The 18,954-nt window shown below is 31.3% G+C and overlaps 1 protein-coding gene across 1 annotated transcript; it reads right to left on the bottom strand.

Moving 5' to 3' along the window:
- Positions 1-621: 621 nt before the first annotated feature.
- On the bottom strand, positions 622-1,223 carry LOC121123247 (pro-resilin). The gene is made up of 2 exons (XM_040718375.2): positions 1,203-1,223; positions 622-1,141 (listed from the first exon to the last, which is right to left on the bottom strand). The coding sequence occupies exons 1-2, from the start codon at positions 1,206-1,208 to the stop codon at positions 770-772; spliced, it is 378 nt and encodes a 125-aa protein (XP_040574309.1). The 5' UTR covers positions 1,209-1,223; the 3' UTR covers positions 622-769.
- Between the last annotated feature and the right edge of the window lie 17,731 nt (positions 1,224-18,954).

Genomic DNA, 18,954 nt, shown 5'->3' with positions numbered 1-18,954 from the left:
TTTTGGTTACTATATTTATTATAAGGTTTGATTAAGTGTTTAGAGAAGTGGGTGGTTATCATTATAAATTATTATGTGCTGCAAAATTGGGAAATAAACCAATTCTGGAAAATCAAATAAAAATTTAAATCCATTATACTATACCAATTCCTAAGGAACAACATTGAATTTATATGTAAGAAAACCAGGAAGCCTTTCTGAATGATTCAACATATTTCATTCTTCCACCTGATTTGCGGATGGTAACCTACTTAGTAGAATTCACTTGTGAAGAAATTCACTTGTGAAGAAGGATTGAAAAGGGTGTCCGCAGAGGGTAGGCTGGACGGGCTGTAGATCTGCCCAAATTAAGGAATGTTTGCTTTTTGATAGAAAATTTAATTTTTGAAAAAATTTTCAAAGAAATTTAATATTTGAATTTGAATTTCTTTGTTTAAATATAATTTTAAAAGATTTTTTCTTTAAGTAATTTTTTTTCGAAAAAAATTTAATTTTGGATTTTTTTTTTTTTAAATAATGCAAAATCCATCACCTCCCCCCAAAAAAAAAAAAAAAAAAATATTAATATAAATAACCTGCAGACGCCCCTGCTATTACTAGTAATGGTTTTAGTACACGTGATTCAAAGACATTGTCTACTTGTATTATATGCTTTATTTAAATAAATAGATAAATAGAACGATTTAAATCAAGAAATGGTGATAGATATTCAGCAATTAGGTTTTAGTTAGATGGGAGAGGTGTGAATTAGTTAAATTATTATTGTTTCTTAGGCGTGATAAACGGGAGCTGGCTTGTATGGAGCAGGAGCAGGCTTGTAGGGAGCGTATTTGGGCTCTCCAGAGTAGGTAACATCAGCAACATAACCAGAGTAGGCATCAGTCACGGAGTAGGTCACAGTTTGGAGACGACCATCGGGGAGAGCAACGGTGTAGGATCCCTTGGTGGCATATCCATCACGGGCCTCATCAGCTCCAAAGTTTACTCCAGAGTAGTCATCCTTGACAGCATATTGGTATTGGTAGGCAGCTGGGACTTCATTGTAGGAAGGAGCTGGGTGATAGGGAGCAGGGGCTGGGTGATAGGGAGCTGGGTGGTCAGCAATGGCAAGAGCCAAGAGAGCGGATACGGCGATAAAAGTCTGTAAAGGAAATAAAGGAAGTTAGATTATAATGTTCTTATATGGTATGTTATATTTTTACCTTCATGTTTCTGGATAAACTGATGACTCTTCTTCCGTCTGTGAAACATTTTATATTTTGTTAAGCGAAGAACGGTAAATGTATTGGTGGTGTGTTTTGGTTTGTCCATACTTGGGCGTGGATGTGATAGGATGCTATTCTTGTTGTTATTCTTAATACACGGCTATCATTATAATTATTACCATCATTTATGAATAGAAGTTCCTTCGTTAGACAATAGACATGTGAGTCCCTACACATTATATTCCTCCTTCGGATCATTCCCGTTCCTCAGTTGTTACATCAATTTATGTATCCACATATTTGACATTCTCTTTGCTTTTATCTAGTACTATGCTATATTGCTCATCATAGTTTGTCTTAAAATTCCCCAATGGAACTAAGCATTGATTAAATTACACATGAACTATTTAGACATTTCATCATCTTTAAGGTATATTCATCGTTCTACACTTTTTTAAATATCTTTCATAGTAAATAGATAAGCATTCAAAAAAATGACCTTTAGATTATTGAATGTAGTTTTTTAATTAATATTTAAAGCTTTCATAGATTGTTTGAAGAAAGAACAAAATTATTGGTTTTGTATGACAATGTACTAAAATTAACTCAAAATGTAGTATGCATAGTAGGGATACGTCAACCCAAAAGCAATATAGAGCAATTACTATTAAAAATTATCATTTAGCATAAATAATATAAACGACTCAATACATACTTTTTAGGTCAATTATGGACCTTGTATAAAAATTTATTGGATAATTTGATATACCCAAAAAGAATATAGATATTTAAATGTCTTCATTTAATTGATAACACTTTAGTTGGTTCTGTAAACCTTTTCAAATATATTCCATGATGATTTTACGTGCAATATTTGACACTTCTAATAGATGAATCAGACTAATTTATGGATAGAAATGGAAGATCATCAGTTGAGCAATATATATTTAATGTATACTCATTTTTATTAATAATCATTAGTGCTTGTTTTGGATCTTAATGTCCCACATATTTACAATGAACACAGAATTACTTTAAATCATTTTTAGTCAAGTTCTGCTTGTATTGTTTTTAAATTTTCTTTTTTCTAACAATATTTAATTAAAACTTCAAGCAATATTAAAATAAAAGTTGAAGTACAAAGTTATGAACATTTCTTGGCTTTATTTTGACAATAAAATTAATTAAGTTAGGATTATCCCATTTAGATGGTTCCAAACGAATTTGTGGCTAATTTTCATTTCCTGGGCATTGAATTAAGTACTCAATTGCCGGTCTTACACGACGGTTTCCATTATTTCATCGATATTTTTGGGTCAATATTGGCAGAACAGAATCATTGGAACCACAACCTTGGTTATCCATTCGATACTGTATTGGATCCATAAACGGCACAATTTTTTTGACTGTCTGCTCCATTATTTCACCTTGGTCGTACCTTGATACTGAAGAATATATTCTTAATTCCATTTTGGAACCCTGTAACACACGACTGGTTTGACAAAATCCAAATCTGTAAATGAACTTTATCAAATTATGCTAAACCTTTAACTTTAATTGTAGCTTTTTTGATGCACTGTATTAATTGTGAGATATAGCTCACTAAAAACATCTAGCGAAAAACACTCAGAACTTTTTACTTAACTTGATATGGATAAAATTAAGGTATGTTAATATAAAGATAAAAAACATATTTAACATGTATTTTATCTCCATTTACGAACGTATTTACTCACATAGAGGAAGCTATAAAAAATGATACTACTTCCAAAAGCTACGACAAAACCTTGCGGATAGTTTATTTTATTTGCTTTTCTTGTGCCCTATTGAAACCCCATTTTGACAACTCTTTACCTACTCAAAACATAAATGAGTAGATACGTAATAAAAGTCATTATTAAACTAAATTTATTGAAAAAGTAATCTTATGATATAGAATCCCATTAAACTCAGTTTTCTATATGAAAAAATGAATGTAACTACCATTGTAGATGCTATCTCTTACTTTTTGATTACATACTCAATTTTTGACATATTTTGCAATATATAATTTTAATCGAAAGGTATAGATCATAATCAAGGTTAATATTGAGTTTAGTAAGATCTTCATTGCAATATTAGATACAGACATTTTTTTACATTTTGTTAATAAATTAAAAATATAAATTATATCGAAGCAAAATATGAGATGTAGGGAATTGTAGCATTTTTTTTTTTTTTTTTTTTTTTGATCAGTTACTTGGAGCTGTTTCTACTCAGGCACACCAAAATGTAACCATTGATGAAATTAGAATGCAACCTTTCAAATTGTAACCATCCAGTAGGGTCTACTGAAAATTGAAATATTTTAAACGAAAAAAAGAGTGTGAGGAGAAGGCGAGAGCGCAGCCTGTTTTATGATTGGGGGTACATGAATTACTCCTACATAATGAAGAACCTTCTACATTTAACTTAATATTAATGCAGGGAAAATATTGTAATTATCTTTAAATTATTTATTTTATTATGCTTTTTAAAACAATTTACACCAAAGATGGAAAATAATGCATAGTTTAAGAAGGGATGTGAGTAAAGAAAAAACTCATTTAGCCGATTATCTAAAGAGTATCGGTTGATGTCTGTGCTGTTTCTTTTTTATTGATTATTTAATAAATTGTGGGTAGTGATCATATCCCTGTAAAAAGAATACTAGCCTATATTTGATGTAAATAAATTGTGGGTAGTTATCATCTCCCTTTAAAAAGAATACTAGCCTATCTTTAATGTTAATTAATTTAAAATTTCTTAATAAAATAAATATATATGAAAATAAATGGAATTATAATATTTTCCCTGTACTAATGACATAAAAAAATGTAACAGTTTCTCATCTTTATAGCAATAGTTCAATTTGTTTTAATTCAGGTATACCATATGTCTTACTTCCGCCTTTTCCTCCCTCTCTGACACAAATTATATCTCTGACCATAACTCAGAGAGAGAAGTTTAGACAAAGACAACCTATTTAATAATGAGATTACGCAACAGCTGATTTTCCTTTTCTAATTTTTAAAAGTATTTTTTTCATGTCAAACTTCTCTATTCTTGGTTAAAAAATGTCACTCTGATATGTAAAAATAATAGATCACAGGAAATTACTTTGATCACTCTTTGGGAAGTTTGCAAATTAGCTGCCATGACGTTTTATTGGATCTGCTGCATAAGGTCATGAGAGGTGGGAAATAAAAACAAATCCCACTCCGTATTTAGCAATGTCATAGGCAGGAATTACTCCGAGGTCGACCCTTAATTCTACTCGGAGCTCAACAAAGACTTATACTTATAATTCCACAACAAATCCTCCTTCTTACTCACTGTCTTTCATGAGTACAAGCACTAGATACTACTTTATACTTAGATGTTCTGTCTTCAAGAATTAAATAATAATGACAAGAGCTTTGTAAACTAAAAAATCCTGTTCAAATTACCAATTAGAAATAAATGCTTAGAATTTATACCACATGGTGTATTTACTTCTACAACTGCCCCTAGTCCCTTGATCAGGCCTACATCCAAGGACGGGCATTCTTCCAAAATGTAACTCTTTTCCCTTTAATATTCATACTTAACTTACATTCCTTAAATGGAATAAAATTTATTTTTTTGACAAAAAAATAATTTGAATAAAAACAAATACGATAAATGGTCGTATCTAAACACAAAGTTATTTATATCCTCTTGTAACACACTTTTATGTAACCACGAACTTATAATTTTAAATAAAATCCAACGAAAAGCATATAATAGTACATATTTAGTTCTTTCTACACCATTTTTTTATAAATATAATTTGTGGTGAGGATCTTTCTGACGATGTATAATATGTGGATGAATATTTTAACACATGAGCTCTGAGAATTCCTCCGAGAGAGTTTAATTTATACATTTATAATATACGTTACTTGATTCTATTTAAAGTCTCATTTTTAATTAAAAAAATATCGTTCGTGACACTTCCTCATTTTGTTGATATTTGAAATGAAAGATCCTTGTTTAACTTTAAGAATGACGGAAAAAGAATCCTTTCTCTCTTTTACGTAACAAAAAAGTATTTGACTATGTTAAAGAATTTAAGATAAACGGATATGCTGTAAGAGTGTTACTAGCTTTCATCATTTTTAGGGGCTGAGCCCCGAAAATTATCAGCACCGTCATATTACTTAAATAAATTGGTTTATTTATATATATATGCGGTGTAGGGCAGCAAAGGGTCGAGTCGAGAGATGGATTTAAACAATTCATTAATAATTATTTTATATTTTCAATAATACGCAAAAAAATAATGTTAACAAAACATGTAAACTCAATATGATACTCTTCATTATCAATCACAGCCTTTAAACGTCGCCTGAAAGCCATGCAATAGTTAATGACAAAATCCTCCGACAAGTTGTCCCATGCAGCCACTATGAAGCACTTCAGTGAGTCCGCATTTGGGTGTGAGGTTTTGTTGGGTTCCCTCTCCAAAGTGCCCCATATAGAAAAGTACAGTGGGTTTAAATCTGGTGAGGAAGGTGGTCATATCTCTTTGGACCAGAATCGAGCCATGTTATCTCCCTGAAATTTTGGCACTTGGGAGAAGTGTGAGTGGGGGCGCAGTACTGAGTACATAATTAGTTATCCTCCGGGTAGTTGGTCTTCAATCATGCCAAGAAGGTGTTCGTAAACACCTTATAGTAGGCCACTGGCCGATTTTCTGTCCAGGCTTGAAAAAGAACAGAGGCATTTTCTTTCTATCAGAGGCAACAACACTGATGACAATAGTTTTGGCCGGATATTTGGTGCGGTAAGACCCATGGACCTCTCCTTTTGTTTCTGCAAGCCGGCATCTCTCCGGCAGTTGTGGAATTGATAAACTTTGAAAATCTTATTGTCCGAGAAAATTTTCATAATTGACCCATTTGAGGATTTCTTGCACCTCTCAAGCCTCCTGGCTTTCATACCCTCTTTTAGAAGTTGGCGAGGAGTCTTATGAAAGAAACTAATCCCAAGCTGTGCTTCATAGTCATCCTGATGGTGTTAAGAGCCATATTGAAGTTGTTGGCGAGGGGATTCATCGACTTAGTGGGATTTTCCTTTATATTCTTCTCCAAACTCAACATGAACTTCATATCCATTTTTAAATTATGTCCATACATTCTGGAGATGTCTTCTCCATTTTTTTGGCCAACTTAAAAACCAGGATCCTAGAAGAATTAACAATGTCTGTAATATTCATTACATCAACTCCAGCATCTGGGAGATCAGAGGTGTGCTGCTTTTTTGCTTGTAGCTTGCTCACAATGATGAAAAGACTAAATGATTATTATAGTTTATTTATGTAAAAAGGATGGTGGAAACAGAATATAAAAAAATAATACCTAACACCTTTTCATAGTAATGAGAAAATAAATATTAAGTAACAGTACACGGTTTACTGCCCTACACTATGTATATATTACCAGAGAGTGCATGTGTTGCTTGTCTGAATAGAAGGGAATAGAAACAAAGATTCCGAGAAGGTTGTAGAAAGATGCCGAGAGAGAAGAGAAAGAGAGTTATAGACAGAGAAGAGGGAAATGAGGTCTTATTTCACTCAAAAACAGGCTCTGAATGACCTTAGAGGTACCAAAAAATATCATAGGAACATGCTTGGTTATTTTATACGTCCACTTACTAAATTTTAGACTGTTAACCACATTGAATTCTATACGGAATACTATCAAAAACAAACTTATTTGCATTATAAATAAAGGGACTAGTGACACCACTGATGGGCAGGATACCCTTGGGTATACTTGTGTATTTTCAATCCGCAGTTCTAACAAAAAATGACCTAACTCATCACATACAAAATGTAGACGGTGTTATCTCACTAACATAAACATGTCCTTTGATGTCACCCGTCGATTTTGATATTTTCCCCCTTTGTTAGTGTTCGGAACTTTGTTTGGTTTAATTCAAATTAGCTCTTGTAAATCTGTGAACATCAACTATTAAATAGTCATTTCTTTTTGAGAAGATGAATTGATTAACAACGACCACGTGATTTTGGGCCTTTTTACAAGTTTTTCAAATGCAATTAAGATGATCACTTAAGTAGACAAGGTTTTTTAACACTTTCACTGTCATGTTCTTACTAAACGAAAGTATTGCCATTCCAGATCACTCAAGTCTCACACAATAGACTAGAAACTAACGCAAATTCACCCTTTTTCAAGCATCTATGACATACAATTGTTTCTATGCAAAAACAATTTCGAAGTGGAAAATAAAGTACTACACTTTACGTACATGAACGGTCGAAAATATGGAGCATCTTTTCTTCGATCATTCTTTGTGCGTACATACAAGACAATTCCAGAACGGAGTGGTGAATAAGGCACGGCAACAACAGGATAAATTGGCCCAGAGGGGTTTCAAATAGAGGCATTTATATCCAAAATACACACCTTTATTTACACAGCAAAAGCATAAAAAAATGTAATACATTAATATTTAGGAGATGAATGTCAGTTATGAAAACCCCCTTTTCAAAGTTTTCTAACTCCCCGTTAATTAAATAATACAAATAAGTAATTCATTAAAATTTATGCATGTGTAACGAGATCAAATAGTTTGCCGAATGGACACTTCGTCGAAAGTTCCTTTGGGACATTTGGCCGAAAAATGACATAAAATATATGTATTCATATTTAAGATTGTGTATTATAATTCAATTTAAAATTATAATATGATAAAAAGGTATTGTTCATTCGCTAAATATGTCATATAAGATAAATTAAACATAAATTTATTTGTATTTCTAACTTTGTCTGTAATAACTGTCTTAATTGGTATTTATCAAATAATATAAACATTATAATTCTTTATTTTCATTCAATCTAATTTAATATTTACAATGAGAATCCGTGTGGAACTTCATTAACTTTTTAAAACTAATATTCCATCAATTAATTGATTTATTGAATAAATGTTAATATATATTTGGTGACTAAAGAAACAGCTCCCAAGAAATGAAATTATTTGACATTTCATATAATAATCCAATTTGGTTATTTGTGGTACGTTTAGTTGGGGCCAACTCTATGGGAAGGTACGATGAGTATTTTCCAATATTAATAATCTATAACGCCAATTGATAATTAATTGAAAACGGAGAAATGATTAGCAATTCTTACATTAGAATTGTTTTTGTATTTGTTTATTATTTAATTTATTTAAAGTACTACAGCAGTACAGATTCCATCTACATTCGAATTACACACTACTGTGGTGATTTTATGAAATGATCACTAATGAATATAATTAATAAAAAATAGTTTTCGGCAAAATAACACGAATGGATTTAGCTACAAATATGTATAGCAACTTAACAATACCTATACTTATTATGTTATACCTTCATTTGAAATTGAATTAAAATATACAATGGCAAATATCAATATATAAAATATCATATTTCGTCCAAATGTCCCAAGTGGTCCTTCAGCAAACTGTCCGTTTGGTAAACTTTCCTACGGCAAAAACAAAACAAAAAAAAAATCCCAACTTTTCTAGAAGCTTGTGTAATTTGTATCTTATCAAACTATAGTTGATCTATAATAATATTTGCTTAGGTTAATTATTTATTACTGTCTATTTATGAATTTCTATCTCAAATTTGTGATTCATTTTTTATTATTTAAATTTTACGATATACATATCGTATAAATATATATATATATATATACCAAATAGTGATGCTAATCGGTGGCATTTTGGACATGTTAAAAAAAGATACCGAAAATCAACATGGTAAAATCTCAACAATTTGAAGAATGTCTCGAAGGAGAGCAGCTTAGCTGTCATGACGTTTCATTTGACCATTTACTAGTAGCTGTGACGAGGGGAAGGGAGTAGGAAATAAACAAGGACATAGGCAAGAATTACTCCGATGTTGATCCACAGCTCTACTATGAGTTTAACAAGAACAATAAAATTATATCTCCTCACCAAATCCTCAAAGTTACCCTCCCTTTATTATGAGCACATGCAAATGTTCAATCCTGTGTTGTATATCGGGTGTAGATTTTCAATCTTTACAAATGAATTCAATAACTTAAACCAGTTGTATTTCTGGGACAACATGTCTGACATAAATTATACTTTTTTATTGAAATCTTATATTTATACATTGAAATAACTAATTTACTCAGTCTAACCTCTCTTCATAATCCTCATCCTAAAGGAATATTAGTATTACTTTATAAAGTTTACGTCCATACTGCAACAGCACTCGTAAACAAAGGCCCCCAAGGGCTCCATATTTGGGTCACGAATTTTACAGGCTTTGAACTTAATGTGCGGCAAAAGGAAAATTCCAACAAGTTAAGGTCTGGGCTGTATGATGACACATCTCCTTGGACCAGAGGTACATGTCATTCTTGAGAAAGCTCTGGACCACATATGTCATGTGTGCAGGGCCCCTATCCTGCTGTTGCAGACAATTTCTATCGGGAAATATTTTCTTAAACTATGGGATGGACTTTGTTCTCAGGATGTCCATATAGTTAGCCGCAGTGAGTGGGTACCTAACTAAGAACCAGATGAGGGGAACCACAGAGCCGTTATATATCACAATGTCCTGCAAAATTTAGTTGCCTATGCTTGGTAGTTGAACAAATCCGTCTCATGTCCTCGTCAATGCTTAATGCAAGGAACCTGTCATTCTGCCTGTTCCTGTCTCTGCCACACTCATCCCTGCACAAAGAGTGCCGATATCTTGTTATGTTGCCTCTTTACGTACTCATCTTAGAATGGAGAGAAAAATGCAAGAAATAAACACTGTAGCTGATTCATCAATGAATCTTTTGTATTGCAAACTTTGTCAGATAAATGTCAAGAAATACTTTGAAGTTGAATATTATATCTCTAGTTTAAATTGCCCATTATTAGTACTGAATAGACAGACCCACTGTGTTTTTTTATTTTGTCGGTTCGATCTTTTATTTGCGATTTAACAGTCCTAAGAATTGATAAGTCGGTGCTTCAGTCCAAGCTATCTTTTTATTTTCTTCACTCCTAGCTAAGATAGAATAGCGAGAATCAATCACATTAAGTTCTTGCCGCACAGTTCAAACTTAAAACTAAAGGTATATTGTCTCTTTGAAAGAGGTTAAGTTGAACAGCTGAAGGACTTAGTAAATACGTCATTTCAGCTGTTTTAGTTACCATAAAAGACAGATAAGGACCGGTCATAGGACTAACAAATTAAATAAGAACTAGACTGTTGGGAACAGGGGCGTCAGCAAGAGGTGGACTGGGGTGGCTGTAACCCACCCTAAACTAATTTTTTTAAATTTTTACTAGAAAACTTCATATTTGAACATTTTTTTGAAAAAATTTTATTTAACTTTTCAATTTTTTTTTCCAAAATATCAAATTTTTCAATTTTTCTTTCAAAATATCAAATTTTCCAAAAATATTTTCATAAAGTCTAATTTTCTGTAAATAACTATAAATTTTTGAAATTTTTCACAAAAAAATTAAATGTATAATTTGTTTTTTTTTTTCAAATTGATTTATTTAGAGTTCCTTTTATTGGTTAGATGGAGTTGCACTGATTAAGTAAAAGTACAAATTAAAGCATTTACTCCATCTAAACTAGAAATCTTTTGGTGAAATCCACATACATAAAAGTATATTTCTTTCACTAGACATCACCTTAGCGCGAACTTACGCACACTGAATTCAAGAAAATAAATTCTACCGAGCGCGTTGTCCACGGCAATTACATTAAAATTTAATTTTTGAATTTTTTTTCCAGAAAAGAAAAATAAAACTTTTGAACAGCTGTGAATTTTGGAATTAATTTCCCATTGAATTTAATTCTTTGTGAACATCTGTGGATTTTTTTAATTTTTTTCTCACAAGTTTGATTTTTGTGAACAGCTATAGATTTTTTTAATTTTTATCTTAGAAATTTATTTTTTTGTGAACAATTGTGTATTTTTTAAATAAAAAATTCTCAGAAATTTAGTTTTTTGTAAACAGGTTTGGATTTTTAAATTTTTTTCGGAAAAATTGAACTTTTGTGTGAACAGTTGCAGGTTTTTGAATTAATTTACCTTAGAATTCAATTTTTTGTGAACAGTTGTAGATTTTTGAATTAAATTATCTTAGAATTTAATTTTTTCTAAAGAGCTGTGAATTTTTGATCTTTTTTTTCCAAAAAACTTAATATTTGATTTTTATTTATGATTTACAAAATTGGTTTCCAAAATATTTAAAAAAAAATTCCCAAAGATTTAACTTCTTGTGAACAGCTGTGGATTTATGATTTTTTTTTTTTTTTTTTTCGTATAAATTTAATGTACTTCAGTCTTTTTAGACCAATCCAACACTACCGATTATTAATGAAAGAAATTAAAAAATTGTGATGTCATGTTATACCCCATTTTGTCAGTTGATTTACTAATAATTAACCCATCTTGTCACTTCTATGTATTTGTTTCTCTAAGTTCTGTCATTGTGAGACAAATTGTTTTAAATATGGTGGTAAAGAACCGAAGGTTATGATGTTAATAACATTGTGTAACGCTAATTAATAACTTTGAATGTAATTTCATTATTAAAATGTGAGTGAAAATGTCTTTGGGCAATTTTGTAAATATCATTTAAGTTTCAATTAAATAAATTTTAATTAAGATCTATTCAATTAGTAAAAGTTTAAAGTCAATTTTCAATATAGTCAACCAAATTAATAAAGTACGTACAGTGGATGATAAACTTTGCCAAGAATTTATTTTGATTATTCCATTCATTATTATTATATGATATATTGCTCTTATTTATATTTTATATATATATATACCTTGGTAAAAATATATTTCCACTTATTATTTTATAAAAACATTAGTTTTAATTGTTTAACATATTAAATCCAGTATTAATCAAATTTATCATAAAATGATTAGGCATTGGTGTTCTTGTGCATTTAAATTTAAATAATACAACTTGTACATTTACGGTTATGTAGTTTATTTCCATTTGATATGGCGATATAAAAATAACAAAAAAATTATGCACAAGACTCAACTTAAAATAAAAAAAAATAAAAATATCAATCACTTGGTTCATTATACTAATTATATGAGTACACTAGAATAAAAAATATTGGGGTGTCTCCAATGATTGTTTACAGAAGAAATATGTTCTCTCTTCCGATTTTTTACCATATAGACTAGTTAGTTGGTAACCACTCTGTACTTCATCCAAAATAGTGTCATTCTATTTTGTCCTCTGATAATTTCCCCGACCGAGGTATTACAGCCAATCTTAACTTTTTTTTTTATTTGATCTAAAAATTGATTTCGTTTTGATTCTTCCACTTAAAGCATTATTAGTCTATTATTTTCTATCATTTTTATACAATTAAAAAAACTACCCCTAAGGCCAATATCGCTACTCTTAAAAACAACCCTTTTTAAAACTCTTTCTCCTACCAATAATCTCATTTACCGTAAGTTCCCAATTTTTATTAAAAACCTCCCAAGAACATTATCCTTTTATTTCATAGCCAATCTACTATTCTCTAAAACTGGTTAGTCATTCCAGTCTTCCCAAAACTTTATCCACAAATTCCCCATAAATTGCTTCATTTTTTACTAGAATGGGCTTATATCCTTAGGTATCCGTATAATTTTGCATGAATATTATATTATATTAATGATTTAGAGAACAATATTGAAATTTGAATCCCCGTTGCAAAGTCTTTAGATATACAGAGGGATGCATAATTTGGGATGGGCATCGAGCGAGTGCGTGTAAAAAGCGAGAGCGAGAAATATAGTACTGTTGATTAAAGTTACGGCTTGGGAGGATAGAATATCACGTGATTCTACTATAGAACTGAGAATCTACTATAGAACAGTTAATATAAAATGTAGTCAAATTTTCAAATTCAGGAATACTTGATTTACTTTGAGAAACTCATAAAAATAACATTCATATTGCTATGTTATAGATCTATTAGCGTTGAGATCTCCCAAATGGCTTCCGTTTAAGTTGCTAATATGATTTGTTATATAATGAGTAATCAAAAACTAATGGCTAACACTTAGAAATAAAATCTGTCTTCATCCTATCATACTTCAAAAACACTAAAAAAACTTATAATTATCCAAAATAAATTCCACATCTACATGTTCGAATCCATGGAGCATACCCAAGTGTTTACTCAAAGAAACGGATATTAGAAAAACAGCATGCACACCATTTGAAGCTAAGATTCCCTTTCAGAGCATTCAGGCAGTTATTCTTAAATCCAGAAACAACTTAACTTACAACTGCAAAATAAGGGTCTCTATTTTTGATGAGACGAAAATACGGAAACTCTTCTGATATGTTCTCCAGGAGATAAGACGACAGTCAGATAGAGGAAATCAAAGAAAAATACTTTTAACTTGATAATCCATCTCAAGACAGTTGATTCGACTCCTTCAGTGCGAAGGAGATTCCTAGATTACAACATTGAAGAGATCAATTCACAATGAGTAGGGAATTTCAATATTTGGAATATAATTATTATTTACTTTATTTGAATTTTTACGAAGCACGATATTATATACAAATATTAATTATTACAAAGTAACTTTATCGTTATAGTGAAATATTTTTTTCCATAATGTCTACACATATTATATCTATTAAAATCATAGTCCAAATAATTTAGCATAAGTACCATACTGATGCGCACAAACACAATTGAAACAATAAGGAAATCAAAGACCATTGACATGACTAGCAGTACTAATTTAAACTTCAAAAGTTAAAAAAAAAATTGATCAGAATTATATTTATAAGTAAACTACGTTGAAATAGAAAAATAGAAAAATTATGTCCTTTCTAAACCCTATAATACCCACAAGGTCTGAATAGTCTCATATTTTGAACATTTTTTTTTAAATAGTTAAAAATCAAAGATTTCTTAATTTTTATAAGTGAAACCTTTCGACTTTTTGGTTAGAAAAGGAGAAAATTTTTTTGCTGATGTTTATCAAAAAAAAAAGAAGGATTTTTGTTCATATAACAACTCCAAAAATTTGTTATCTCATTTCTCGAAAGACACATGGTTTCAGCCCTTTCTCGATTAGGCAATTCGTTTGCAACACATGAAGGTTAATTGTAAAGTTGATTTTTTTTTTTGCATTTAAAAAAGAAATAGCCGTACTTGTTTTCTATAGTGTTGCAAAGTTCAAATCTCTTTCCTCCTCAAAATAAAAATTATAGCAATGGAACTTATATATAGTTTATATATACTTTTTTATTAGTTATTTATACTGTTTGTTAGATGGCAGAAGGAATAAAAGTGAGAAGAAGGAACCATTAAATTGATTTAAAGAGGTGCATTTTCCCCCTTATTAATATTGGGGATGTTATTCAATTGATGGTTTGAAACATGTTATATACTGTCTCTCTCTCGTTTATTGATAAAACAGTTAAATAAAATAAAGGTGGCAGATTTTGGAACCTATAATGGATAGTATTGTGATTGCTTTGCCCCATTTAATTCAAAAAGTTACGGGATGTGATCGTCCTTTTTTCTGGTATTGAGACATAAACTTTAGAACAACTCTTCAAAATTTGATGAGGATTGGACAAAATCTAACGTTGTCACATTTGGATGAATCATATTGGATTATTTTTATTTCATTCCATTTGATAAACATACGAGGGTCGTTTGAAAAGTCCGTACAAAGTCCAGAGAAGTCATACTGGTGCGTATAGAGGTTATGTTTAGTGAGTAGCATCTCTTGGAAGAACACACACCAGATTTCAGCCAGATCGGCTTATTTCTTTCTGTTTGGCATTTGTTTGAATAGAGGATGTTGAGTGATATTCAAAAAAATTGACGAAAATGAATTTTGCATGTTGATTAAACATTACTTTATGAAAGGAAAAACGCCTCAGGAGATTAAAAAAAAAGCTTGATAGATATTATGGGGACTCTCTACGGTTAATTGGAATAGTTTATAAGTGTTTAAAAATTCTCAGATTGGTCATATGGGCACAAATGACGCCCTGTTGTGGTTACTACTACATAAATTATTTATAGAATCCATGATACGGTGATGGGTAACAGAAGAGTGAAGGTGTGTGAGATTGCTAGTGCTCTGGGCATCACGAGTCGGAACCCTATTTCCATTAATTTTGCAACCACAACTGCTGAGGTATGTGATGGAAAATGACCTTTTTTGTGGGTCGATCGCGGGCGTTTTTCTTTCAGCTTGGTTTTCAAACTTTCCAATAAAGATGAATAATATACGACTATAACAGTTTTACCCTTTCCAGATATTCGATGAGGATTATTCCTTGCAAATCCAAAGGACAGTCCTCATAATCTTTTCGACCGATTCCTCAATTCAAACAAATACCAAAGAGAAGGATAGCAACTGATCTGGCTGAAAGTTGGGTTGTGTTCTTGCAAGAGATGGAACTAGGTAAACATAAGCTCGATACGCCCCAGTAGTGCCATCTCTCAGACTTTACGCGGACTTTTTAAACGACCCTCATACCGATATTTTTAACATATCTGAATAATTTCCATTTATATATATAGATAGATTTTAATAAGCATAGAGTTATCCGATCGATTATTTTGATGGTTTAGTATGCAACTACGACAATTATCGACTACTTGAAAGTTTTACTCGTTTTTTGATATGCCTATATAGCAATTGCAAGGCTTCACTCCCCTCTCTGTGGTATCATTTGTAACAGATAGGTTGTCGACGATGGATTTTATATTAAAATAACTAATGGTTGATTTCCATTTAGATACAAGTGTCTTTCATCAAAAAAAAAGAATTTTTAATATTCGACATAATACCCAAATTTTTCCCCCAATGAATTCTGACAAATCAGTCGTTGTTCTTTCTTTGGGTACAAGTGTAAATTTTGTTTTTCCAAACATAGTTACATGGCTTTAATGCATTTCTATGAGTTTTATATTTTGATGAATTTGCTCGTAATCCTAATTTTTTCTGCTTCATCGATTGACTAACGGAAGTAATTGCTAATGGAAATGATTCTTCTGTAAAATACCCATTATACTATTCCATTTCCTTAATAGATACTTCTGATAATGTAAGTTGAACAATTTTATATTCTAGGCTAGTATGAACTAGATTTAAATCATTTATAGGAGCAGAAGTTGAAGAATGAGCAATCATCCGCAAATGAATATATCAATTTATGGGCTTGACCATATCTTGCATCAATGTTTGTTACGTCAGCGTTCTTTGTTTTGATCCATTCTGACTTCATTTCTGTGAGGGATGTGATTGAAACATTATTTTCTAACGGCAGACCCAACAACGTTGGGATTTATAGGAACATCATGAGGTCAGAAGCCTGTAGCACCAGATTTAAAATTAGACAATGTTTTTGACCTTGCCAAATAGTTAAATGGCCAAAAAATTAAATAAAAAGAAAACAAAGAAAAAATGCATTTTTACGAAATAACACTGATTAAAAATAAAAATATGCCAACACCAGATATTCTGCAATTTTTATGAAATTCTGGATTAAGCCTCAATACTATGCAAATAACCAACAAGATCGAAGGAAGTTGGGGCAGCCTAATCACCCTAATATCGGATAGGTGTCCGTAATTGGAGACTAATCATTTTGAATTTGAAATTTGAACAAGTTAAATTTCGGAAAGTAGGGAAGCCTCATTAACAAAACGTTCTGCAAATGTAGGCATATGTGTTGCCATTTATAATCTTCAATGTAGGCCTTAATGCTCCGGTGGAGGCATTTACTGGTAGTAATGATGTAATTGGGGCACATGGAGTTCCAATGCTCATCAACTGAAACCTTGAGAGCCTCGAGATTCGGTAAACTTACCCTGGAGAACCTGGTATCGGCACATGGCCGGAAGACAAAGTTCAACAAGTTGACATCTGGTGAATATAGTGGCCACCACAGACGTTGCAAGCTTTCATCATTGGGAGGGGGGTCCTTAGTTCCTAACATTATCAACACCGTAATAATATTATTTATATTAATAATTTTATTATATATATATATAAACTAACAAAGGATGACTGCGTTGCATAGCTGAATAGAGGGGAGTAGAAACAAAGAATGAATGCAGAAGAAAAGAGGGGAAATACAGAGAGAAAAAGATAGAAAGCAGGAAAAGAATGTTATTTTTCGGTCAATAGGAATATACTTATGCTTGGTAATTTATACGTCTAATTGCTAAATTTCGGACTAATCTATCCAATCATTTTGGATTCTATGTCTGATAACCCCCAAAACACTCTTATTAATATATATCAGATATGTTATTTTTTTTTTTTTTTTGGGGGGCATCAGAAACTTTTAAGGGGACTCCCCCAGAGGCTAGCGACGCCACTGTGGACTACATTGTTTTCTGCCATAATTGAATGTGGTCTCTAAGAAAGACTGTGTAATCTTTTCTGTTTCTGCAATCTTGTTGAAGTTCGTCTCGATGAAAATACAGTCATTAATGGCCGTTTTGACGTAGTAAATAGTCTGCCTGCTTGTCTTAGTCAAGTTTCAGATCCTTGTAGAAGAGTAGAACAGTAATCCTGATATTGTTGTCTCTTTTTGAGATGTTATTTTTTTATAGGGGAGTATCAAAATAAACAGTTTGTCAGCTGATGGGATAAATTATCAATTTCTCTCATATGTCTTCTTATTCATCTTTTTTTACATGTCCAGATTTCAGCAACACACTCGGTATATTGAAACTAAAATAACTTGACCTTTACCTATAATAGTTGGATTTCCCTGCTATATGCAAATATATTTTTATGTGACGTTATAGAGGAATAAAAACAATCTTTTTATTAAGATTACGGAAAATATGGATTTATGTATTTTGATGTCAAAATGGGATCAACAAATGAAAGGACTTAAACCTTTACTGTCTATCAAAAATTTATATCTAACGTTTAGCTTTTTTATATATCAGACACCAGTATGTATAGAAAATATGTTATTACATTATTAAATACATTGACTATTATATTTGCAAGGATAAAATATTCAACTTTTCTCGTCTCTAATAGATCCTAAACATAATTAATAATACAAATACAACCATTTCAAAGGGATTGTTAGCACTTTTTAATTACATTTAATTCAAACATCACATCTTTTTAGCATCAAGTTGTATTCAAATCATAAAGCATTGAAAACCACGTTCCATCTATTTGATGAATATCCCAAAATTTCACCCGTCCAGAAATTCAACGATAGAGGCCCAAAGTAATAAATGAATGTTATGGTTTTTTGGAGCGGTTATTGGTAAATCCTACTTTTGAGTTTGGACCAGAAAGTAAACTAGGAGACGCAAAAATGATCAATCAACTTTTCATATATAAAAAAAATAGTTTATCACCGAGTCTGAGGAACATATAAAGGGGCTTGAATTCTTGAGTCTTGGGTGATCACTTTTCTAATAGAGTCTATGCAAAAATACGTATAGGGTATTTCAAATTAATTATGTCATCAACAGCCAAGGTGTGGGGCAGCCATCAAATCTTCCTTGTCTCCTTACATCTTATTCATAAAAAAATGAGATAGTATTTGAATTTCTGTAAATCTTTTGATAACCATCAGAATACCCTACACTCTGGCTGTTACAGATGCTTCCACAGAGACACGAGTCTGTCTTTGGTGAAATTGATTAAAACAGGAGGAAAGAATTATT

The sequence above is a fragment of the Lepeophtheirus salmonis genome, chromosome 8 (assembly GCF_016086655.4).
Source record: "Lepeophtheirus salmonis chromosome 8, UVic_Lsal_1.4, whole genome shotgun sequence".
NCBI classification, from domain to species: Eukaryota; Metazoa; Arthropoda; class Copepoda; order Siphonostomatoida; family Caligidae; genus Lepeophtheirus; species Lepeophtheirus salmonis.
Note: the sequence above shows the minus strand (reverse complement) of the source record. Positions and strands in the feature narration are given on the sequence as shown.